Source organism: Garra rufa, chromosome 13 (genome assembly GCF_049309525.1).
Source record: "Garra rufa chromosome 13, GarRuf1.0, whole genome shotgun sequence".
Taxonomy (NCBI): Eukaryota; Metazoa; Chordata; class Actinopteri; order Cypriniformes; family Cyprinidae; genus Garra; species Garra rufa.
The window spans coordinates 21075197-21101388 of NC_133373.1; the positions used below are offsets into that span (position 1 = coordinate 21075197).

General features: G+C 37.5%; 1 protein-coding gene across 1 annotated transcript in view; it reads right to left on the reverse strand.

Annotated features, from left to right (window-relative positions):
* Positions 1 to 422: 422 nt before the first annotated feature.
* lama4 (laminin, alpha 4) overlaps positions 423 to 26192 on the reverse strand; it is a 49365-nt gene continuing 23595 nt past the window's right edge. Inside the window, exons 6-35 of the mRNA XM_073853070.1 lie at positions 24009 to 24109; positions 23670 to 23850; positions 21850 to 21933; positions 21357 to 21508; positions 21149 to 21259; positions 19366 to 19477; positions 18940 to 19104; positions 18643 to 18836; positions 17590 to 17706; positions 16882 to 17030; positions 16594 to 16735; positions 16239 to 16332; positions 15854 to 15970; positions 15201 to 15386; positions 14307 to 14446; positions 12855 to 13019; positions 12075 to 12220; positions 11326 to 11488; positions 10339 to 10472; positions 9658 to 9829; positions 9249 to 9380; positions 9026 to 9168; positions 8813 to 8942; positions 8530 to 8667; positions 8246 to 8379; positions 7572 to 7730; positions 4199 to 4352; positions 3936 to 4120; positions 989 to 1178; positions 423 to 724 (exon numbers count right to left, since the gene is read on the reverse strand). Coding sequence (XP_073709171.1) covers positions 560 to 724; positions 989 to 1178; positions 3936 to 4120; positions 4199 to 4352; positions 7572 to 7730; positions 8246 to 8379; positions 8530 to 8667; positions 8813 to 8942; positions 9026 to 9168; positions 9249 to 9380; positions 9658 to 9829; positions 10339 to 10472; positions 11326 to 11488; positions 12075 to 12220; positions 12855 to 13019; positions 14307 to 14446; positions 15201 to 15386; positions 15854 to 15970; positions 16239 to 16332; positions 16594 to 16735; positions 16882 to 17030; positions 17590 to 17706; positions 18643 to 18836; positions 18940 to 19104; positions 19366 to 19477; positions 21149 to 21259; positions 21357 to 21508; positions 21850 to 21933; positions 23670 to 23850; positions 24009 to 24109 — 4355 coding nt within the window. The 3' untranslated portion in view covers positions 423 to 559. The remainder of the gene's footprint in view (positions 725 to 988; positions 1179 to 3935; positions 4121 to 4198; positions 4353 to 7571; positions 7731 to 8245; positions 8380 to 8529; positions 8668 to 8812; positions 8943 to 9025; positions 9169 to 9248; positions 9381 to 9657; positions 9830 to 10338; positions 10473 to 11325; positions 11489 to 12074; positions 12221 to 12854; positions 13020 to 14306; positions 14447 to 15200; positions 15387 to 15853; positions 15971 to 16238; positions 16333 to 16593; positions 16736 to 16881; positions 17031 to 17589; positions 17707 to 18642; positions 18837 to 18939; positions 19105 to 19365; positions 19478 to 21148; positions 21260 to 21356; positions 21509 to 21849; positions 21934 to 23669; positions 23851 to 24008; positions 24110 to 26192) is intronic.

The following is a 26192-nucleotide window of genomic DNA, read 5'->3' on the forward strand; positions in this document are numbered from 1 at the left end:
TATCGCGCTACACCTACCCTACCCCTAAACCTAGCCCTCACAGGAGATTTGGTCCCCACAACGTGATGAATACCAGGTACACACATACACACACACACACACACACACACACACGGAGCAGTGGGCAGCCATATTGCTATTGCTGCGGCGCCCGGGGAGCAGTTGGGGGTTCGGTGCCTTGCTCAAGGGACTCATCTCAGTCGTGGTATTGAGGGTGGAGAGAGTGCTGGTAATTCACTCCCCCACCTACAATCCCTGCCGGACCTGAGACTCGAACCCGCAACCTTTGGGTTACAAGTCCGACTCTCTAACCATTACATTTCTGCCAGTTACCATGTCTTGTGAAAAATTACACCTAATTAATGTGAATAAAATTGTAAACTGTGACAACACCGGATAATCACAGGGACAGAATGTTAAAGCGCGAGGCTAATATTATAATACTATCAATCTATGTTACCCCATAGATTTCAGTTAATTTGGTGATGATAATTAAATGGATTATTCATTTTCAGTTACATTTAAATGATTTGAATAAGGCAGTTAATGATGTTACTGATCACAATACCTGTATGTTTTTCTTGGCCTGATCAGGCGGCACCCCACCTACATAGAGAGGATCTTGGACAAGCAGTGAGATGTTTCCTCCTGGAGCTCTGTCCTCTAATACTGTAAGACCGTCAATTATCAGTCTGCCAATATTTCCACCTCTGACAAAAATAATCTACAGAGAGAGAGAGAGAGAGATAAAAATTCATAAAAAGTAGCCACTCCTGTAATAAGCAACTAGTTTAGAGAGGCGGATTCTTTATTTGCAAGACTGACAAATCAAACAATTAAACTAACCATCTGAACATTCAAAGTTTGTGTTCTTAACTCTAAACAACTCTTTTTTTTAGTCAAGAATCTTACACCAACTGCTTTTGATGAAATTTCACCCTCTTTCACTTAGGCTCACACTGATTTGCATCAAATAACATTAACTTACATCATGCCACCGTCCATCACTGTATTTCTCCTTGGATCGGATTCTGACTTGGTTTTGGCCTGAACTGAATGTGAATACCAGCCTTCCATGAGTGAGGAACAGAGCCATGAAGTTCTGCTCAGACTCATCAGCCAGGTAGAAGATGAGACCGAATGCTGATTGAGTTTTCAGAGACAGAGAAAAGTGAGATCTAAAAGAGATAGGAAAACACAGAACACTGTCATGTTTTGCCAAGTGCACTAGTACAATTCCTGTGCAGGAATTGAACTGAATTTATGAAAAATGGGGGAATTTGCCAAGAACAATTGTGTCATATGCATGCTTATACAGTATTGCTCCACCACTCGTCTTCAGCTCACATGGATATTCTTCGTCGGTTAAGCCTAACTTGATTTAAAACTGCTGCCATGATCAAAAGAAAATGCTGTGTTTTGTGAATAAGGCACATAATTTGCATAGCAATGAACAGGAGTGTAGACAGCTCAAGGCTGGGTTCTCCGAAACCACCTTAACGCTACGTCGTTCTTAAGCTGTACCTTAAGAAGTACCTTATCGTTAATATGTGTTTTTCCGAAACCTTCTTTGTTAAGTATACCTTCTGTAAGTCATACGTTCGTAAGGTTGGTCTGGAGCGCTCTTAGCTATACCTTACCGCTGCTGACGGTTCATACCGCTAGTGGGCACCACGCAAAAAGCTTTTTTACATCGCAGTTTAATTACAAATAGAAAATTTTATATGAACATTTAATATAAAATCTGATTTAGTATTAAAATTGCATTTTTTACTTTACTTTAAAATTTTACACATAAAATACTTAAGTTGTTATAGCCTACACCCAGTGTCAAGTCAAGTCACCTTTATTTATATAGCGCTTTTAACAATACAGATTGTGTCAAAGCAACTGCACAGTATTTAAACAGAACAATAGTGTGTAAGTAACGCATTATTGTAAACAATCAATTTTCAGTAAAAGGCAGTTCATCAATGAATTCAGTGATATCATCATCCAGTTCAGTTCAAATAGTATACGATATGGCTGGAAAGTGTCCCCAACTAAGCAAGCCAGAGGCGACAGCGGCAAGGAACCAAAACTCCACAGGTGACAGAAATGGAGAAAAAACCTTGGGAGAAACCAGGCTCATTTGGGGGACCAGTTCTCCTCTGGCCAGTGTATGGAAGTGTTTTCATTAATAAAGTTTCCATGGTTATTAGCTTTTTTTAATTACTATCTCGAGGCACATCAGCGGGCGAACCATTTGACAGAAAAGGCTATGAGTCTATATAAAGAAAGATGAGTTTACACAAACTTTATAGCTATGGCAGCGAGACAGTGAGTACTTGTTTTAAATCAAAGACGGCGCCGTGTGCGGAGAGTGTAATGCATACGCCAAAGTCCAATTTTGCGTGCATATGATAAGCCAATCCTTCCCATTAACTTCAATGGAGAGAGGATGCATACAAATACCACGCATCATCTTTTATATCATCTATATAAAAGATGATGCGTGGTTTTTATACGCATCCTCTCTCCATTGAAGTTAATTGGAAGGATTGGCGTATCATATGCACGCAAAAATGGACTTTGGCTTATGCATTACACGCTATTGCAAAGTCGTTTTATTCGTCCGCAAAATGATGAGAATAAGTTGAAACACATACACATGTATTTCTGCATGTACATATTTCAATGAGCCCCGATAAATGCAGTTTGTACTATTTCTAAAACGCTTCTTTATGAAAAAAAACAAAACAAAACATTGTTTTCTCAATACTTTACCTATACCGCTGTGAAGGAAAGAGCGCACAATCGATCACCGAGGCATCGATATCAACCTATTCAGCACCGCCACCATGGACAGCACCTTTTAAGGTCGCACTTAAGAAGGTTTACCTTAAGCAATATCCTAAGGTATAGTTTGGAGAACACACGTAGGAAAGGTATACCTGTAGTTAAGGTGTACCTTTTGAGTCTTCGTAGCACGCTAAGAGACAACGTTATCGGAGAACGCAGCCCTGGACTTTTGGAGCTCTGGATTTTTTACTATATCATCTATAGTTTTACCCATTGTTAACTTACTGTTTGCTATGGCTGCTGCTAGAAACCATAGTATTGCCCACCGCTTAAAAACAAGCTCAGTAGCTTAATATATAACAGTCAGCTTTAAAAACAAATGTTGAACAGATTCACAAATCTACAAATTTATAAATGATCTTAAATGATCCTAAAATGCAAATGCATGCTAAATCAATAATAATACATAGATTTTATTCTGCTTTGTGAGGAATGGTGATCATTATGCTTTTGGTGAAGAATGAAAATGACTTAATTTAGATACTCATTACATGTCACTTCTGCTTTAAGCAGGATGGTGGGTTGTGAGTAAATAACAAGAAAGTTTTTGCAGTGAAATACCCAATATTGGTTTACTGGAAAAATGTACCTCTACCTACATTTTTGCAAAACTCAAAAAAACTTTCTTATACCTAAAACACCAGTGACTTATTTTTGCATGGTATATTTTGTTGTTTGCATCACATAACCAGCTCTATATTTATGGATTTTCTGCCAAAGCAAAATTGCTCGGTAGCTCACTGAGTAAAGCATTGCACATGTTGTGCTAAGCACTCGGGTATGAGTACCATAAAACATGCGTTAAAAAAAACAAGCTCAAACACTTATAGAAACAGGCTTCAGCAAATGCCTACCAAAACATAAAATGTTGCCTGATTCATGTTCTAAGAATCAGTTTAAGATAAAACTGAATACATTTTTTGAGCCATTCAGAGGATATTCTACAAGTGTCACGAAATATCAAGCAAATGTCACTGACGAGCCTGTGTTGGAAATACCGCACACAAAGTGGCACAAATCTTGGTTAATTTATCTCATAATATGTTCAGTTAATTCCACTTCAGTCATCCTTCTCTGTACCCATCAATACTCACTCATCTCTGATAACGCTGGCAATGCCTGTGTACTCATGTCGGCTGTGGGCAAAACCGCCATAGTGGTGGGCGTGGCGGGTCACTCGTGGGCGAGAGGACAGGTAACAGGAAGCAGCCTTTGTCTCTGGAACATCTAAAGGACTGCTCTCCGAGCCATGTGTCAGGCTAGACTCATCTCTGCCCACCTGAGAAACAATAATATGTTTAGGTGTATAACAGTGTAATTACAGTGTATTCATGCATCTATGTGTGCTATGTTGCACCTTGCGGGAGTGTCCGGGACTTCTTCTAGATGATTCTCTGCTATCTTTATTATGCAGAGCCGCAGGGGGTCTCTCTAGCGGGCAGTCCTGCAGCGACACCTGTACATTCTCACTGTAACGTTGGAAGTCTTCTGGCTCTATATCTCTATCCTGCCTGCATCACATACACATGACACTTGCACAGTCTGAAATCATTATGGAATATAACATTTTTAAATTACACATGACCAGGGTCTTGTGTAGACACTGAGTGGTGTATGTTACTGTCAATATGTTAAGAGCTGTTTTAAAGGAACAATTCACCCAAAAATCAAATTTGCTGTAAATATATTCACCCTCAGGCCATCCAAGATGAGCAGATGAGTTTTTTTCTGCATCAGATTTAGAAAAATTAAGCATTAAAACACTTGATCACCAATGGAACCTCTGCAGTGAATGGGTGCAGTCAGAATGAGAGTGCAAACAGCTGATAAAAACATCACAATAATCCACAAGTAATCCACACCACTCCAGTCCAGTCCATTCAAGTCTTGTGAAGTGAAAAGCTGTGTTTTAATTAATAAATTCATCTTGTTTTTAACTTCGAATTCCTCTACCATAGTAGTTCCTTCTCCAGTAAAAGTGTTGTCTCATCTGAATCAAAAAATAAGTTGGTGGATTTTAATGTAAAGTGTAAAGGGATGGACTATTTCACTGGAGGAAGCTTTAAATTGTGGCCAGAATTAACATCTTAAAATTAAAATAACTTAATGATGGATTTGTTTCATACAAATGCGCAGCTTTTCACTTCATAATCATTAATGTATGGACTGTAGTCATGTCGATTACATGTCTATTATTATGACGTTTTATCAGCTGTTTGGACTCTCATTCTGATGGCACCCATTCACTGCTAAGAATCCATTGCTGAGCAAGTGATTTTATGTTAAATCTCTCCAAATCTGTTTATATGAAGAAGCAAACTTATTGTCATGACTCTGGGCTGCGGGTTTTCCCCTAGCCACCTGAGGTCGCTGTTTCCCTTCATCTTGCACTGCACTTCCCTGATTGTCTACACCTGTCTTGTTGTCTTTGATTATGCACTGATTCACTCACAGCTGTTCACTATCTGGACTCTGTATAAGAACACTCATTCTTCATTCCGTTTTCATGGCTGCATTGTCTTTTGTCTTTATGTTCTGTCGTGTTACTTTGTATTCTTGATCCTGGCTCTTGACCGTGTTTCTTGTTTTGTTCAGTTTATGTTTGAGTTTATGTTTAGTCTGCCATGTTGGCTTTTTGGTTTTGTTTTGTTGTTGTTATCATTAAAAACCTTCTTTCCCGCATCTGGACCCAGACCCCTTTCTCTGTTCCTGACGCGGCAGTGACCGCTTTCTCTGTGCCGGACGCGGCGGTGACTGCTGGCGTTCCTCTGGCGGCTATGCGAGCTCACATTCCTCTGGCGGCTATGCCGGCTCGTGTTCCTCTGGCAGCGGTGCCCGTTGACGTTCCTCTGGCGACTGACGTTCCTCTGGCGGCTATGCCAGGTCACGTTCCTCTGGCCGCTGGCGTTCCTCTGGCGGCGAAGCCAACTCACGTTCCTCCACTACACAAGGCCTTCTGAAGTAACTGGAAGTGTGTGCACTCAACAGGTTATGTGAATAAGTTTGTCGTTTTTATTACAAAAAACGAACATGAGTTTTTTTTTGTTTGACTAAAAATGAAAAGAACTTCCTTTACATATTTAAGTAGATATTGTGTAAATGTACTAGCAAAAAAAAATGTAAAAGCTACATAATAGCTGAAAGCTTTTTCTAGACGATGTAGAAAACCCAAAATAGACAGAATGCAGCCATCCATAATGGGTCCAGCGGGGAAGAAAATTTTTTTTGAGGCGGTGGTCGGGGCGGCGACCATTCCCTCTGCTCCCAACACGGAGGGGATGTCCTTTGAGGCGGCGTCGGCAGCGCGCTTTGAATATATCTATGCCTGCCTGGCGATGGATGCCCGTGTCGCCGAGGATTTGCGAAGGCGCCCCTTCTTTGCGGTGGGGGTGGAGACAGAGTTTCGTGGGAAGGCGGCGGCTTCCACTCTCTCTGTTCCTGACGCAGAGACGACTGCACTCTCTGTTCCTGACGCGGAGGCGACCGCGCTCTCTGTTCCTGACGCGGAGGCGACCGCGCTCTCTGTTCCTGACGCGGAGGCGACCGCGCTCTCTGTTCCGGACGCGGCGGCGACCGCGCTCTCTGTTCCGGACGCGGCGGCGACCGCGCTCTCTGTTCCTGACGCGGCGGCGACCGTGCTCTCTGTGCCGGACGCGGCGGTGACTGCTGGCGTTCCTCTGGCGGCTATGCCAGCTCACATTCCTCTGGCGGCTATGCCGGCTCGTGTTCCTCTGGCAGCGGTGCCCGCTGACGTTCCTCTGGCGACTGACGTTCCTCTGGCGGCTATGCCAGGTCACGTTCCTCTGGCCGCTGGCGTTCCTCTGGTGGCGAAGCCAACTCACGTTCCTCCACTGCACGGGCCTGGCCCGCCATCCCTCCCCCTGTTTCACCAGTCCCCCGTTCCACCTCCCTCTAGACTTGTTTCGGCCTCAGGGAACGTCTGGAAGCCGTTCCGTAGGGGAGGGGTACTGTCATGACTCTGGGCTGCGGGTTTTCCCTCAGCAACCTGAGGTCGCTGTTTCCCTTCATCTTGCAGTGCACTTCCCTGATTGTCTACACCTGTCTTGTTGTCTTTGATTATGCACTGATTCACTCACAGCTGTTCACTATCTGGACTCTGTATAAGAACACTCATTCTTCATTCCGTTTTCATGGCTGCATTGTCTTTTGTCTTTATGTTCTGTCGTGTTACTTTGTATTCTTGATCCTGGCTCTTGACCGTGTTTCTTGTTTTGTTCAGTTTATGTTTTAGTTTATGTTTAGTCTGCCGTGTTGGCTTTTTGGTTTTGTTTTGTTGTTGTTATCATTAAAAACCTTCTTTCCCGCATCTGGACCCAGACCCCTTTCTCTCACGTGACACTTATCTACATCTTGGATGGCCTAATTGTGAATACCATTTTTAGCATACATTTTATTTTGGGGGTAAACTTAGACAGCATTAAAGCTGTACTTTTTATTAATATTAACCAATAATACTTGAACAACCAGCCAGACAGCAGGAAAAAATATCAAAATCCATGATGAAGATGCAGACAGCTCAGCAAAAAATTTAGATATGGTAAAATAAGGTAAAAATAAACGATGACATCACACAACATCACACAATCACAGTCAATGCTATCGGAATAGGAATAGATCAATTGGTGTTTCTTAACTCTGGTACTATAACCCTCTGTTCAGTTTAGTCTTTTTCGGAGAGGGCTTTGGTGAGTTTGGATTGTGTTTGTTACCTGCTAATGTATGCATAACTGATGCACCCGGTGAAATTCTGTATGGAACTCGTAGGTGAACCTCCATAGTAGAATGTCTTTGGAACATTATCTGACTGAAATGTGGATGATGGCTTCTTCTTCTCCTGCTTGTCTTTGTCATCAATGACAAGCTCATACCTAGAGATCATCAATAAAGGGTCAGTGTAATGACTGTATACATACAAGGACAATTCAAAAGATTCAGAACTTGATTTGATATGCAGAAGGAGCTAAATTTAAAATTCATTACAAATGTACTTAAAATTCAACACAAATGAGATGTTCCATTCCCAGAACATCCAGAAGATGTATAAAAAGTGTGCAGATGTACAGTATACAAGACAGGATGACTGAAGGTAAGTAAGTGTTTAAAAAAATAATTTTAGCTGTAAGGTCATTCTTATTAGACTCTTAAACAATTATCTGGTGCTTTTTTTTGTTATAGGAGCCAGTGGCTTCTTCATTGACATTTCTGTCCAAAGCCCTGACTTGTTTTTCAACATTCTGCATATTATTGTTTTTCAACTAAAATTATATGGCATATGAGTCAATAGTAAAATGGACTAAAATTGACTGAAATAAATGAATATAACATTGACATATTGCGACATATGTCTTTCTTCAACAAACTGTTGAAAAAGCCAGAAACTTACTTCTGATTGGTGACTGAGGCAACTAAGAAATGAGATCGTCCATCATTATAATTCTTCTTATGTGATCTGACTCTGGTTCCTTTGGACTGGAGCACCACAGCACCATTCTCCAGTGAGAGAGAAAACTCATCCAACTAGAACAGAGAGAAAGGCTGGCTTTAACTCCTTTCCTTGGAACTCCTTCATTTGTTGGTTGGTTTAGGGTTGGCTTCACTTTCTTTTAGGTTAGAGACAGAACAAGACTTGACTGGGTAAAACATGGTAGCTAAGAAAGAAGACTGTACCCCATCTCTGTGATAGAACAGGAGTCCATTGGCTTGTAATGTTCTGAAATTTAGTCCTCCCTCAAAAGACTGGAATGGTGAGATTTTAGCTGTAGAGCCCAGATAGCCATCACCCATGAAATACACTTTACGCGACATCTGCAGGTAGAAAACAACAGTACTTCTTTTAAACTATCTTAATTTTTTTTTTTAAAATTTAGAACATAGCTGCATTACATAGACATCATGATATTCATAAAGATAAATGTTGAATAATTTGACTACAGGAAGATGTGGTACATACAAATGATTCTTCAGGACAGCCACTGCTAATGCCAATGGTTCCTGGTTCCTCCAGGAGGTTGAAGTCCTTTTTCTGGAACTGGAAGCCCTTTACACAACCCTTCAGTCCCACCAGGGATGACAGCTCTGGCCTGTGGGACATACAGCTCATTCACATGGCTAGGTTGAATGTTAGAAATGAGTAGGAGGAATAATATGCAACAATGGTTCTCACCTAGAAAGCAAAATGCTAGAAGGAGCTCCTCCAATATAGATATCAGAGAACGGTAAGGGTTTCTTTTCATTTTCCATGGACTTAACATGACTTCTGTCTACTAGCAGAATGATCTTCTTAGAGTGATGATAGATTACAGACACCTGAGAAAGAAAAATTGCAATAATAGCAGTAAAGATACCACTTGATAAATGCCCTGGAAATGGTGTCAAGACAGCATTACCTCATGATATCGAGCATCGTTGATCTGGAGTTTGGCTAAGTTACTCTCCATGATGACAGGACCATTAGTGAAACCAAAGTCATACATCAGACGGAGAAAACCATTTTTCAGCTCCAGCACAAAAAAATTTGCCTGTGGCATAAATCCAACAATTCAATATAAGCACAGAACAAAATCATTCACTTTACATACTGTAGTGGCAAAGTGGGGTAAGATGTTTCAATGAGTAAGCTGATTTGCCTCATAAATCTAGTAAAGATTTTCCAATGGGAGATATTTCATATTTACAATGGGTGCCAATATTAGACCAGGGCATGACATAAACACATTCAAATTGGGACATTTTTTGTCCCAAAGCCCAAGAATCAGTGCAAAATAATTTAAGAACAACATTTATAATGATATTTACCTCATTAACCATGAGGAATAGAATGCCATTGTTGGCAACAGTTCGAACTTCGATATCAAACCGAGTGACAACACCAATTTTGCCTCTTCTCTCAATGTTGTTGACTAAAGCATAGCCACTGCCATCAAACAAATAACTTGTTACACGACTCTGAGAGAAAGCCAATTTATGCCTGGAAAACACACAAAGATTGCAAGGTATGAACTTGATGTCATTCAAGCACAAAGGACACCTTTTGTGAGAAATGTCTGAAAAACATAACATTTAGAGTTAAGAAAATGTCAAAGCATGAAGCCATACAACAATAACTATACACTGTTTTCAAGAAATCAATCACAGTCATAGAGCTATTGATGCATATACAGACCTTTTTAGAGTTGAGCAACACATCTCATATATCAACATACCTAAAATACTGTTTTGTACATTTATTGGGCTAATGAGACTTAAAACCTGCAATATTCCTGCAATTGTCTGCTTGCAAATCTTACTTTGATGTATCATTATTTTAATAGAAAAAGACTAAAACATATCAATAAAAAAATGTAATGGCGAACCTAAATAAGTAAACATAGATCGAGCTAGATAAACTACTAACACTTAAACTATGAACACACACTGTTTACCTAAATAGTGTTTACAGTTTAAAGCATGAATGGATGTAAACAAGGTTTTCTTTACCTGGGACAAGGCATAGATTCCACAATATCCATTTTGTGAAGTTCCTTAAAGTTGTACAAACTGATGACATCACTATTCAAAGTCTCTAATTCAATGCAACCAACAAAAGGAGCCAAGCTCAAAGCTGGAGGAAGCTGGAAGAACATAATGGGGATTTATTCATATAAATATGCTACATACCCCAAACAAATCATCACCTGTTAACTGGGTTAAACTTTATTTCAATAATCCACTCTCATTAGAGCATTAGTAGATTTTAACATTGGGTAAGAATAAGTTGAAATGTATTTGCAAAGTTACTTAAAGTCAGTAGAATGTCTGTTGGGGTACCTTCAAAATAAAGTCTAAGCAGATAAGACTACTAAAACTCTAATGACTTGTAGTTGACATAGTTGCAAAATTACTTATAGTTTAGTAGAATGTCTAAAGCGGACTATCAAAATAAAGTGTTAAGGCCCCAATATACTTCAGGTGAAATCTAAAAATGAACTGGTGTGACGTCACTTTGAACAAAGTTATGCCAAAACGTAGTTTGCTTGGAGTTCAATTTGGTAGTCTGAAACAGCTAGCTTTCAAAAACACACACAAAAAAAACACTGCAGAGATGCTTTATAGTGCATATTGAATTATTTAATACTATATAGCTGCTTGCCGTAAAGCAAACTATTGCATAAAGTGCTATATAAATAAATGTTATGTGACTTGACTATGTCAAACTGCAGAGCATGTGCAACCATCATTATAATCAGATGCTTTCTTAACTGCTATTTTCTCACCACGGTTATTTTTGTTATTGAGAGAAAAAGTCACAGCACATATTTACATGTTTATCTAAACACCACTCTGAGCAGTGTAGGTGGTGTCAGGATGTTCATTAACATTATTTCTTTTTACCCCTAAACAAAGAATGAAAAAGTACTTCCCTGTGAGTATATCAGAGCCTTTACACCTATGAGACATTATACTAAAAAAGAGAGTTTTTTGCACCTTCACATCAGGAGGCACTCCTCCCACGATAAAAACATTGTCTTTAGGATCAAGGTCAAACAAGGAGTCTGTCCCATCTGCCTCTCCTTTTTGGATAAACTTCTGCTCCGCTGTGGTGTCTTGACTTGGAACTGTTAGGAACACTTTACCATGACGACCCAACCTAGCAGAAAGAAGGAAAGGTGGTTAAATCCAGTGATTATAGACTAAGTGCTATACAAATATCTGCATGCATTGTCTTCCCTTGGCAAAACATCTGACAAGGATTGATGCAAAAGCAGCATACATGAATTTACTTTCCTTGGGCTATATGTTCACACAGAGTTTCAGGATTGAGAACTTTATTAACTAACAAGTATGACTCTTAAATTGTCCTGTTCAGAAAAAGTAACAAATTAGAGGGTTTTTTTCTCTCTAATTTCAATTTTCTATTTTTCTTTTTCAGTGCATGCAAACTACTGACTAAAGAAAATATAATTGACAGAAACAAGTCTTTGTTACAACTGACACAAAATTATTTAATAAACGGTATTAATTATGGAATATTACTGTTCCGTAACATTAATTTTAAATGAAATTCAATTTTGGCGCAGCACAAAATGGAATGCATCTCGTACAAAAAAAAAAAAAAAAAAAGAAAAGAAAAGCAAATGGCTCTAAAAGTTTCAGTTGAATCTGTGCACAGTTCCTGTGAACAGTTTCTTTAGAAAAAATTATGCATGATCATATAATGAAAGCAATTGTTCTACCTCTCCACTTTAACAAGATTGAAGACAGGAGGCCAGGAGCTGACCGGCTTTGAACTGAGAGGAATTTCCACATCCTCTCCTCCCAGATTGTACACATATACCAGATTATCATTCTTTATGGCCAGTCCCATGTAGTCCTTACGGCCCTATACGCACACACAAGTAGAATTGATTTTAAAAAGGACAAACCATTACATATGAAATAAAAATAAAATAATAAATACAAAGGAAAAATTATAGCCTTTTTTATAAATTAATCACATTTATGATGCAAATGTCCTGTGGTTTACACTGCAAAGCGGGAGGGGGTGAAACTGAACTTGAATTTGGGCCAACAACTGAATGAAATGTGAAAACACCCTGATTAAGAAAGGAGTTACCTAAATGTCATTTGTTCCAGCTGCTAGTGCCATTTATACTTGCACATGCTGTCTAAATTGTTTTAGCAACAGCCACTAAAGGGATTATACAAATCAGGTAACAGTGAAAATTTCTCATTTTGCTGCCAGTTTCTGAGTGCTTAGTTATAATGCAATCCATATGCATTAACTCATATTTCTTTTATACAGCAGTAAAATAAACAAGAAATTAAGTAATTATTATTTTATACATGGTATTGCATGTTACTTTGGTTTATTTTTCCTGTGCCGATAAAAATGTGATCAACTGTTGTATGTTTCCAGCAATAAATAATGCTGTTCTATTCCTAAACCAGCGTTTGAATGAATGATATATCTATTCTTCCACTTTCAGGCCCACTTCTCCCTCACTAGTGCTTACTTGCTTGTCTCCCAAATAGAGTAGGAAGCGATCTTCTATGGGGTCTTTGTCTGGGTCCACTCTGATGTAGAAACTGATAGATGTGACTGTCTTTAGCTCGTCTAGGTTGGAATGTGGATGAACCTCTACAGCAGACTGGCCATTAAATTTCATAGACACTTGTACCTGCAATTATAAAAAAAAAAACACAAAAGTTTAATTTTGACACTTTTTTACATTCTTGCTGTAGCATAATATGGAACTAGCAGAAACATAGAGGTTCTTCAAGCTTGAATTGCTCCAACTCAAAAAGAAATTTCTTAAGTCAAAATCAGTAAATAACCAGTCATTTACAGTATCCTGTTGTATAGCCTAAGAAATACCAAGTTCGGACTTACTATTGGTGTTTTTAATGTAAGCCCATAGTACTTCAAATATAGCCCTTATATTCCCATAGTTTCTTCTGTAACCCACTGTTTTTTTCAAGCCTATTCATATTCTTGTTCAGGTCAAGTCTGTTATGGTCAAGTTCTCATGCTCAAGTCAAGTTCAAGTGTGTTCTGGTTCATGTCACTGTTTTGTTTTGGTTGTTTTGTATCTGATTCATGCTTATCAATGAAACTGCACTTGGATTCACATTTATCTTCTTGCCTTCCATGAAATGACATTACAATGAGTTGCATGGTGTGACACACCGGATGGTGTGCAGTTTTCCCTTGTGAAAAAGAAGTACACTTTAGCATACATTCAAAAGAGTACTTATAACAGAAATAATATACTTTTAAATAATAAGTGCAAACTGAATGTAATGTTTTTGGACAATTTACTGCATTTTATTTACAACTGAATGAAAAGTATAGGTTAAATTTATATTAAATTATTCAGTTACACTTATTTTAAGGTCTAATTCTCACTATTAACTAACTATTAATATATAACGACTTTTGGCTCATATTCCAAATTTGCTGCTTATTAATAGTTAGCAATGCAGTTTTTAAGTTTAGTTATGGGGATTGAGTGATCTAAAATAAGGCAGAATAGTAAATAAATTGTGCTTCATAAATGCTAATAAACATCCAATATGCCAGTAATATGCATGCTACTTAATAGCGAGAATTGGTCCTACCAAATGTACTACTTTTCACATGGTCAATATAAAATAAATATTTCTTTCACTCTTTTCAAATATGCCCATTGATTATTCCTCTTGGTCTCAGGTTTAAAGACTAAATATTTTTACTTTTCAATCTCTAAAATTGTTTTAAATAATTCTGTACAATATTTTAAGCTTTTCCAAGACAAAACAAAGCAACACGAACAGCACTTTTTGTACATTTTGTGCAGTCCTTCACGAGAATTTGTTTCTATTTGTGATAGGTCTGTGTTGAAAGGTAAGGCTTATAATGATAAATTTTGACTGAATGTGTTGTGTGGATCAGTCAGAATGATGTCTATTTGCATTGCCTGATGTACCTTCTTTGCGACGCTGCGAGCCTGTGCGATAAGTTCTCTTATTTTCAGGATGTTTGTGGAGACATTATTCACAGGTTTTTTCTCTTCAACCACACGCAGCTTACTCAGTAGCTCTGGCACGATCTCTGACAGGTCATCAACTAAACACATACAAATACACACAGAAACTGAGTAAGAAAACATTTGCAACACTCTTCATGATCCTGCACAAATTCACAAACAAAAATGGCCAACATGCACAATATACCTGTTCCAAATTGCTGCCTAAGGCAGAACCTCATGTGACCAATTTGGAATGCTCAATCCACTCTTTTTTAAATGCAGAAGTAAGCTATTTTCTTTGAATGTGCAATACTTTAATTCATAGATAAATAACTAGAAGAATAACAAAGAATGTTGAATATTTTAATGAAAAAAACTGTCTATCTATCACATTAATTAGCACAACAGAACAGTTTAGGGCAGATAAAATATCTGGAAGTGGCTGACAAAATTAAGTCCCACTCTACATTTTTTTCTTTTTCAAAAAGTTGTTATGCAGGAAAATCTAATTCACAATGGATAAGAAATGGTGAACACAATTACCGTTGCATGCCAATTTAAAAAAATTAGGTGGATATAGAAAAACAGGTTCAGTATACAGTGAGTGACATTAGAATGACAATGTTATACTAGAATAAGTAAAAATATACATGGCAAACCCAAACTGTGATTAAAATGCAATGCAAAATCCATTGCTGGGTGTTAAGTGTAGTAAAATTGCATAATAGTCCAAACACTGTAAACGTGTCTATAGTTTCTATATATAGGACATTTAAAAGCTACTGTTGCTACCTAAATGACATTTAAATTGCACTGCTACTCGTTAAATGGAAGTAAGCAGGGCTACCATACCTGCCTTGCCAGCAGACAGAACAGTGCGATCAAATGCGGCAGCGGAGTATGCCTCTTTTTTCATGTTGCTATCCCACTCCTCTACTCTCTTTAAAATGGGTGACACCATCTGCAACACTTCAGCAGAGCGATTCAGAGTGCCCTCAGCCACTTCCTGGGTGAACTGCAGACGTTTCGGAGTTCGATCTGAGGTAAAAACACACACTTTAAAAAAAGACTAACTTATTCACAAATATGTATTATGACAAACATTTGAACATTCACATGCAATATTAGCATAGAAATACAACTGGTCTGGTAAATCATGAGCGAAATACGTACTAGCTCACTTAACTGGTTCACTGGTTTGTTTATTTATAATTAAATGAATTGATTAATTCATTTATTCAGTTTTGTATTGACATATAACAGAACATGTAACAGAAATGACTAATTAATTCATATGTCAAATTCAGAGCCAAAGTTGTCAGGACCACAATGTCTTTGGGCTTTATTGTGTTATCCCTGACTATTTATGTATTTTAATATATGACACAGAGTACTGTTTTCATATTTTATTTTATATTTAAGTGGTCAAATAAAATCAATCAATCAATCAGTCAGGAAAGGCAGAGATGACAGTACAACATAAGTAGGGAACCATTTATTCTTGCCTTTATGAATTGCATTGATGTCACTGATGACCTGAGCTATTTTTTTAGAGGAACTTTGCATCATTTCATTGGTCTCTTCAATGTATTTCTTATTGTCGATGACTGTGGATTCAACGTCTGCAAAATAAAATAAAACACACATTCTACATTAAAACTCTGAAATAACTTCTGATTCACAACTACTGTTCATATTTTAAACTTGGCAATGCGTACTATAAATATTGTTGGCTCTTATGATAAATTGTTTGAGATGTTCCTAATTTTTCAAGTTGTTTTGGATAAGTGCTAATGAATAAATGTAAATGTACTATTGCCAATTCTATAAAAATGTGGAACATTTTTATACAAGTAGGAAAAATATGAAAAAGCACTTTATCTAATTTACCTTTCTGCTTGAAGTACAAGGATGAGGCCTCTGTGAAAACATCGTTACTCTGAGAGCGTGTGAGGTTTAGTTGAGTGTTTATTCCATCAATAGCCTGAGAGAAATATCAGAATACATGTGATGTAACCACATTAACCACCTTGCACAGAGATACATTACCATTAAAAAGTTTGGAATCAATAAGACATTTATGTTTTTAAAAGAAATTGATTTTTCTTTTCAGTATTTTTTGTAGATAAACAATATATATTTTTTTTCTTATTTGAAGTACCTCAGGGTCTCATGCAAATAACATGAAAAATGTATGTTTATCATTCAGAAATAGTAATATGAATCAAGGTATTGACATGCTTACGTCTTGAGTACTGCCGGAGATGTTGAGAGTGGTCAGGGCAGTGATGTTAGAGTCATCTATGTTTTTGACAATATTGTCATACACACTCAAGGCGTTCAGGGCTTTTTGTACATGTCCATTTGCATCACTTCCTTTCAGATTACTAAATGAGAGAGATAATACCATTGTAATTGTCATAAGCTGAAACAGTAATGCAACTGCCATTTTGTGTCACCAATAAATGACAGTACATCTCAAATATCATACAGTTGGAGACATAACATTAGTCATTTCTGGTTTGAAACTCACTACTGAAGTTCTTCAGCATGTCTCTGCAGATCATCAGCATGATCCTCGGCTCTCAGAACTAGATCTCTGTCTGACAGAGACAACTTCTCTGTCTTTCTCTCCAGTAACGCACGGGCCCCATCAATTTCTGCATGCTGTTCTCTCACGTTCTATACACACAGATTCATTACCACAACAGTAACTATAAATGCATTCATTAAGGTTTAAAGGGGTAATTGGCCATCTACGTTTATGTTCTTCAGCTTATATATTTCAATTTTGGTATGGCATTTCATTATACAGGTTAATGTATACATTTTATTGTGTAAACTTTGAAAACATAATATAAAAAAAAATGTTTCCACTAATACATTTTTATCAATAATTGGTGCACTTGATTACAAAAAAATGAGCTCAATATAATTGGTGAACAATATTATTTGAGTCATTATCTGAAGGAAAACGTAAAAGATAACTACAGTATTTTACAGTGTATGCCAGGGGTCACCACACTCGGTCCTGGAGGGCCGGTGTCCCTACAGAGTTTAGCTCCAACCCTAATCAAACACACCTGAACCAGCTAATCAAGGTCTTAATAGGTATACTTGAAACTTCCAGGCAGCTGTGTTGAGGCAAGTTGGAGCTAAACTCTGCAGGACACCGGCCCTCCAAAATCAAGTTTGGTGACCCTTGGTGTATGCTGTGCAGAAAGTTCATAAAAAGATTTACCGTGATCATATCTTCCACCTCAAGGACAGTCTGGTTCGCCTCAGAGACGGTTACCCCAGCAGTAGCTATAGTTTGGTTGACACTGTCATAGATGTCTTTCAGACGCTGCTGCTGTGCCTGAAAAAAATAAAAGGAAATGTTTCTGTGACATCTAATCACAACATGTTTGCAATTTTTTAACCCTTTTTATTTGTGTTCGTAAGGCGAAAGGCTGGGAGCAATATTGTCCATTAGAAAGACCATTTCCACCAGAAAGACTATTTAAGTACCCTTTGAATATAAAATTTCAACATACTACAATTTAAGACTCACTTATTCTTATTTTGAATACTATTTAGGATAAATATGACCCAGCATGCCTGTTTCTGTGGGAGCCAGAGCTTCTAAAGGCAGCAGCAGTGACACAGTGACTTTACCAATTGTCAATTGGCAATAGGCTTTTTTTATTTACAAATTATTCCACCCTCTTAAAAAAGACAGTTATGTAAAAAATTCCCTTTTCTAGCCAGTCAAAACAAAAACATTAAAAGTATGCCATGACATTTTTATCACCTTTTTTTCTTTTAACATTGTGAAGGTCTCACATACTGTCCATTTTTGCTTTCCATTACTTTTGGCCTTCATAAACATCATTGCTTTTACATAAACAAATAGAGACACACTGTGTATTTCAGGTGCTGTCACAATCTACAACCTCATTATCTACCTAGAGAAACTGCAACTCAGTTACACCAAAATTTCTGCCACTCACACAAAGCTACACAAAAACAAAATTACACCAAAAACAACCAGAGATGGCAACAACAATTGATGCCCACATTGACTAGCACTAGTGCAAGGAGTGTAAGAGACTCAAAACTCTAGTTTAAAAAAGTACAGTGACATATTATTGGTCAAAACTCCTTTTGAGAAATAGCGCAGACAGATCAACCATTTGTGGCAAATCCAAAGCATACTTATAAGATTGTGAAATATAAGATTAAGTGGTTTATGGATTTCAAGTGGTAATGTTTTAGTGGTTCATAATAAATATAAAAATGTGTAAGAAGATACCTCTCTTCTCTGTAGTTTGAGCTGGTTGGTCTTGTATTTGTTGAGTGTCTGTTGCAGTGTGTCTTCAGCTTTGTTGAGGAGATCCTGAGCTTGAAATAGTCTGGAAGTGAATCGACTCAGCACTTCCCGCATAGGTGACAGACGTCCCTGTGTAGTCATCAGAGTTTTCTCAAAGTGGCGAACACGTCGGAGCACTACAATCAGACATATAAAGGCAGAGGTTGAATGAGAGCACACACACAAATACACACACAAACACAAGTAGAATTCAGTTAGGAATAAACATAAAAACCTTACATTCATGGGCCTCGGAGGATTCATCTCTAGCAAGCGGCTCTTTGGGAGAGAGGTCCAGATTTCTCATCCAGCCCAAGATTCGTTCAGCTTCTGCTATTTTCTGCAGCTTTACTTGAGGATCTAACTCCTGATGGACACCGTATAATTCCCAATCTCTGATCATATCTAAAGCACACACAAATGTATTATGAATAACATAAGAGTTTTTTTTTTTATTCAGATTTGTTGAAGGGGCACTCAGTAATTTTTCCTCATTCCTGCCTGCCATCTCTTCACAGCTCAGAATAATCAGGGTCTGAGACTGTGCTGTAATCTGTGTTGTCATGATATTAGACTACTACTACTACTGCTACTAAGCTTTCTCCAGGTATTATAAGTCAGCACAACAAAAACAAAAAATACAGAGTTCACAAGGTCTTATGTTACCTTCAATGAGATCATTGAGTGATGAGAGGTTAGCAATGAGTGTCTTCGCTAGCACTGAGCTGTCAAGTGTGTCTTGATTCACCCGTTCTCCCAATGACTGCACTGCTTCTTCCTGACAAAATAAAACAAACATCACCTCATGTCACCTGGAAGAACATGAGAAAGCATTTGTTCACTCTAATGCACACAGCGCAGCATGAAGGAGAGGGTTAGCTGGATATATGGAGAAGGAAAATATAATCATGTCAGAATTTCCATCCCATAATTTTTATTATTCATAAACTGAGAGATTAGTGTAAAATTGGCAATTGAAATCCGTTTAGAATTTTTTGTTGTCTTTCCTTATGCTTTATATGACATTTCAATAGAAACAAATATTCTCATGAGCTGAACAGCTCAGCTCAGCTCATCATTTTGTAATTAAAGTAATTCTGAAATGACATGAACATCGAATGAGAAGAATATGAATATTTGAAAAAAGACAAAGCCCATGCAAGGTTGATGAAACACATGCGATTAATGAAACACCCAAAGAAATATTATTTTCATGAGAAATTTGGTCGCAATGTAAAGGGTGTCATTAAGACACTTTCCACTACTGGGCTGTATACTGATTTTTTGTTAAATAATGCTGTTCTGTATGAATTGACATACGTATGGTTTCTTTTTCTATTGTGCTGCTGCAATTAGGATTAGGTTGACCTAAGATCACCTTGTTCCACCTTGTTGTTCTACCACCAGTATAGTGCAACTGTCCTGATCATTACACTGTAATAAATACTGTTTAACTGAAATGTGTTATAATTGACATGCCACCTCACCATTCTCAGAACCATTTATAGACAGTTTTATAGATGTTGAAACACTTTTCCTATGCCATCTTCATATGCAGATACTAAGTAAGTGTACAGTAATTAAGTTGATTTTCCTAAAAACTACTTTTTTTTATCAAAACTAGCACTATCAAAATTGCTCTGTTCATTTCAACATCTCTCCTAGAAGCCTGTACCACAAAGTTTAGGTTAAACTAAATTTAAGTTAAGGTTTATGTTAAGCCTATATTTTTGGTACAACAAACAGGTTACAGTAAAAATAGACTGCATTAGATCTGTAGATCAAAAACAGATTTTGCACCAATCTGTAAAGCACTTCCTGTCCTTGTGCCTTTGTCCTGAATGTAGATTTTTAGTTTGTAGTTTTGTCCCTGTTTCCTGCTCCCCTAATTAGATTGTCTGCATCCGTGTTTTATTACTCTTGTTAGCCTTTGTGTATTTATAGCTGTTGCATTTCCGTTGCTCCTTCTCTGGTGTCTGGCGGTCTCTTTTCACATGTATTAGTTTTACCAATCATTACTCAAACAGCTGTGAGCGCAGTGACAGTTGTATGTGTTGTTTATAAAACAACATGTTTATAAACATAGTTGTAAGATGTGGCTTTTGGTCCTATTTCCATACTACAATTATGTATTTACAGTTCTTCAGTCTTGGTTTAAAAAAAAATCCTGATCATACCCTAAGTTCATGAGAAAGTGTTATTGTACCCCTTACACCCACACAGTTAGGAATTGTTTGGGTTTGTCTAACCAAAACCAATTCTGTAACCCTAAGTTCAGCTAAGGATACAGGCCTCATCATTGACATAGAAATGTTAGTCTAACCGCTGGCATGAGTTTAAAGTAGGAGTGTTTGGTGATGCAAGTGGTGCAGAAATTACACACTTCACCTTTAAGGAATTTATGAATAAATAAATAAATGAAATCAAGAAATGCTGGAATGAGTGGCACCTCTTCTGCAACCAGTTCCATGTCAGTAAGCAGTTTTTGTGTTTCTTCCTCCAGATGCCCCGTATCTGCTCTTATCACTGCATACTTATTTCTCCAGCCTAAAAACTGATCCTGTTACAACAGTGACAACAACACACACTCTTATTTAAATATCACATCCTCTGGGTGTACATTTCTGTCAACTGTGTGTGGTTTTGAATGTTGTTACCTGTAGTCTGTGTGCAGTGTAGTTGTAGTACTTTAATCTGTCGTTGGCAGCAGCTCCAGTAGAAATGTTCAGCACGCTGTTCCTCACTTGGTCCAGAGTTTTGTTGGACTGACGAATATCTCCGATCAGACTCCAGATACACGCATCACAGTCTGGGAGGTAAGGTTTATAATTTATATTGGGTTATCATTTTTTTATCATTTTTTTTACCATTTTTTATCATATCATTCTTTTAGGAATTCCTGAATATTTGTTTTTAATTTATATTTGTTTTTAATTTGGATCTAGAAAAAAAAATTAATGGATTGTTTTTTTTAACAAAAACTTTACTAAGTTTAGAAAGTGAAACTTAAGAAACATATTAACAAATAAATCATGAGCCCTTTAAATAAAAATAAAATCTCAGAATTTCAACGTGGTCTTGGTGTTTTGGATCCCACTCTGTATCGTTTGACTTTTTAACTGTTGTTTTGTTTTGTGTCATTAAACTCACCGATATTACACTCGCTGATTTTCGAGGCCTCTGGCAGACACTCTCCTGTGTGCATGTCACAATTCTCCTCTGGACAATCACATTCTGAGAAATAGAAACACAAAGAGTACATATTTTGTCTATTATATGTTTACATAAAAAAGAAGAGCAAATAAACTGGCTTGATCACAAACAAAGGGATTTTTACACTTGGAACAGTTAAAATGGTTATAAAACAGATGAAGCGACAGATCGTTTTGAGATTTTCTAAGTGAAACAGATTATAAAAAAAAAAAAAAAAAAAAAAAAAAAAAAAAACGGAGGCACTTAACAGTGCCTGTCATTTTTACAGAAAGATTCATTAATTCTGAATTCAAATAAAAAAAGAAAAAGAATGAATTGTTCACAATGTTCACAATAATTTCATATGGATCGTGAGTCATTCTAAACTCATTTAAAATATTATATATGACATGATATACTACATATATCATATATAGATAATTATATATGTGACCCTGGACCACAAAACCAGTCTTAAGTCGCTGGGGTATATTTGTAGCAATAGCCAAAAATACATTGTATGGGTCAAAATTATTGATTTTTCTTTTATGTCAAAAATCATTAGGAAATTAAGTAAAGATCATGTTCCATGAAGATTTTTTGTAAAATTCCTACTGTAAATCTATCCAAATGTAATTTTTGATTATATGCATTGTTAAGAACTTAATTTGGAGAACTTTAAAGGTGATTTTCTCAGTATTTTGATTTTTTGCACCCTTAGATTTCAGATTTTCAAATAGATGTATCTCTGCCAAATATTGTCCTAACCTAACAAACCATACATCAATAGAAAGCTTATTTATTGAGCTTTCATATGATGTATATATCTCAGTTTTGTAAAATTTAACCTTATGACTGGTTTTGTGGTCCAGGGTCACATATTTCAAATGAAATAAGGCATTTTCAGAAGTGTGCAAATTTGGAGAAATATTCATGTGTCCTCAATAAGCTTGTGATGTGGGACTAACTGCTCGTAATATTGTAACACTGCATTGTTTCACACTTTTACACCACTGTGCTACTGCTTCAGAGCAGGGCTTTATAACCCAGGGTAAAAAGCATTGTCAACATTGTTTTTTGCCTTTTTATTATATAAATAAATAAACCTTATTTATTTATATTTATACTTAAGATGACTGTTATCTCTCTCATTTAATATTTGACATGTTGTTTCAACACACCTAAACTCAAAACTTGCTTGGACCACAGCTTCGGGCTGGTATGTTAAGAGGGAGATGATGATGTCATAGGAAATACATCATTAATGTAAATCCCTGTTCCTATATGCAGATGGCCAAGCGGTTGTGTGGGTGTATAGATCCCTTAACGAAATTATGAAAGATGGGTTGTGGGAACAGCTGCTCAACTGTTCTGCTCAGGACAAGGGTGATGAAAAATGACCCTCTGCATTCTTGCACCAAATTCTCAAGCCAGATGGAAGTGGTATTGCAGTGAACCGAAAACCAGTCATGACAGCACTGTTTAAATTACTAAAAACTATTGCTACAGTAAGTGAAGTTTTCATCTGTTAGTTCATTATATAGGTTTTGGTGTGGTCCTTTTGAAGTCTTGAGGAGATTTGTTAGTTGAGTCTTTTGAAACCATGAAATCCCAATGAAAATCCAACCTAATATACATAATTTTATTATGCTATTGACATTGCAATTTCATTATGCTATTGACATTGCAATTCCTGCAAAATAGAACAGACACTGAAATGGGCTGAACTCGCTCCAGCAGTGAATCATGCCATATGCAGGGAGATTGCTCAAACTCACTCTTGCAGCCGGAAGGACTGTAATCCCAGAATCCTGGCAGGCAGCGCTCACAGTACCGGCCTCCAGCCCCTGGGCGGCACTGGCAGCTGTGTGTAAGAGGGTGACAGGTGGCACGAAGGGCAGCAGAGGCACATTCACAACGACGGCAACCCATACAGCTTCCAAATCCAGAATAACCTTCCTATATATGGAAAATTAGAACATTCTCAAAAGATATTGTAGATTAAATGTGCTCAGTATGCATATGTTTGTATTTAATCATATAATACATCTATTCTAAAAAAAAAAAAAAAGAGAGATGGAATTTCTGGGCCTTGAGTGTGTCATGAATGTCCATACCTCACATCTGTCACATAGGTGACCTGTGACTCCAGGCTTACAGTGACAAACACCTGTCCTGTCATCACATGATGCAGTCCCACACTTATCGCACTGACACTCTGAAAAACAAAAAGACTCCTTATAACAACCCTCTAAAACAAGAAAGCTAATTTACTTGAGTATTTAATGTAAAACATGCATTAAATATACTCAGCATATTTAGAAGAATCTAACACAACAATACTGAATGAAGAAGCAATGTTAGTTTTGGACGAGACAATCTATGGCTAATGCTGAATAGTTTGGAGAAACTTGTTTTAAATGTATATTTTTGCACTTTGTTTGATACTGCTACAGAGGCATAATTACACACATTTTTTTAAAGTTTTACCACTATGGATTAATCACTATCCTGTTGAAAAAAAAACAGCGGTTACACTTTATTTAAAGGTGTCATTGCTACAGTGTAATTACAAAACATGGACACCTTGTTACTAAAACAGCATATGCTGGTTGCTATGTTTTAAAACATGGCTGCTGGTTTAAGCTGGTCCTTAGTGGGCCTAAGATGGTCCTGAGCTGGTTATAAGCTAGTTGGTAGTTTCTTAGGACCAACTCAGGACCAGGACATGACCAGGACATGACCAGGACATGACCAGCTTAATTCAGCTCAGTACCAGCTTGCACCACCTCAAACCAGCTGCCATGCTTCAAAACATACATAACCAGCATATGCTTTTTTTTTCAACAGGGTAAAACAGTTTCTATAATACTCCATATTTACATAGGTCAGTCCTGGTTTGACAAGCAAATCAGCAAGCATTTTTTTTAGCAAATCAGCTTGCAGTACATTTGTTTGGCACTGCTTGAACTAAGAGAACAAAATATATAGCTTGTAAATCAAAGAAAGGCCAGTCCCATGAAACACCATCACCATCATAGGGGAAATAGGGAACTGGGCCATGTGACTGTGGAAGGTTTAGGACTGGATTGAAGGATGGGGGAGACAACAGAACATGCCTTTTACTGCCACTGGAATAGGAGGGAGGAAATGTTGGTAGCCAAAGCAGTTATTTCTCCACCACTGCCATACCACTAAACATGAAGGGTTAGGAATTGAAATTGTCTGAAAACTGGCCACAAATCACAGTCACATACAGAGTGAATGACATCCCTCAATGTATGTGGGCAGAAAAAAAACTCTTTAAAGAGAAGTCCAGTACTGACCGCTGTGAGCTGGTGTCAAATATATTTTATAATTTATTTTATTATTCAGGGATTGAATAAATACATTTTAGAAAGCAAGATAGATATTTATATATTACTATTTAAGGTTGAAGATAAATCATAAAACAACATGATTAAATGATTTTAGAAATAAATAAGTACACGGGTATCTCCCACAATCCAAGGAAATGGTGAATTAAAAATAGTAAAAAGGCTTTAGATGTGCGTATGTTAGCCCTGCAATGTTTATTCACTACAACTCTACATAAGACAAGCAGTTTAGAAAATGTATGGATGGACTGATCTACAAAGTAGAAATAATATTCATAAGTAGCTCTCTTTATGTATGTGAGCTGAATGCTGTTACCAGAAACAACTGAGGCATAATATTTAGAATGCAGAAAGCAGAAATCTGAGCCTAGACTATCCAACTGCCTGACATGTTAAAGATTGTTAATGTTAACTATGCCAGCTAAACTTGAATGCTAATATTATAGTTCATAAGTTCGTTTAACTGACATCCAGCAGTTACACATGTGTACACAGGAACAAAATATAGTGTAACTGCTGGGTCATGTTAACTGTCACATGGAGGGTCAGAGACGTGCGGATCCATTTGCAGCATTTATTAGGTAACACAAAACAAACACAAAGGGGCAGGCAGAAAACGTTGTCAAAAAACAGGCAGAAAGGTCGGGGCTGGCAGCAAGAATCAAACACGGGAGAAAGTCCAGGAATCAAAACACAGGGAAAACAAACTCGGGAAGAAACGCTTGGAAATACAGACCATACGGAACAATAAGACTTCGCCAGGTGGCTGTGTGTGTGAGTGGCTTAAATGCAGTCAGTGTGATGAGGTGCAGCTGTGAGCGGTAATCAGTCAAGTGAGAGCAGGTGAATGCAGTGATTAGTGCAGTGGCTTGTGGGGAATGAAGTCCATGAAGTGTGGTGCAAGAGTACATGAAGACAGGATAG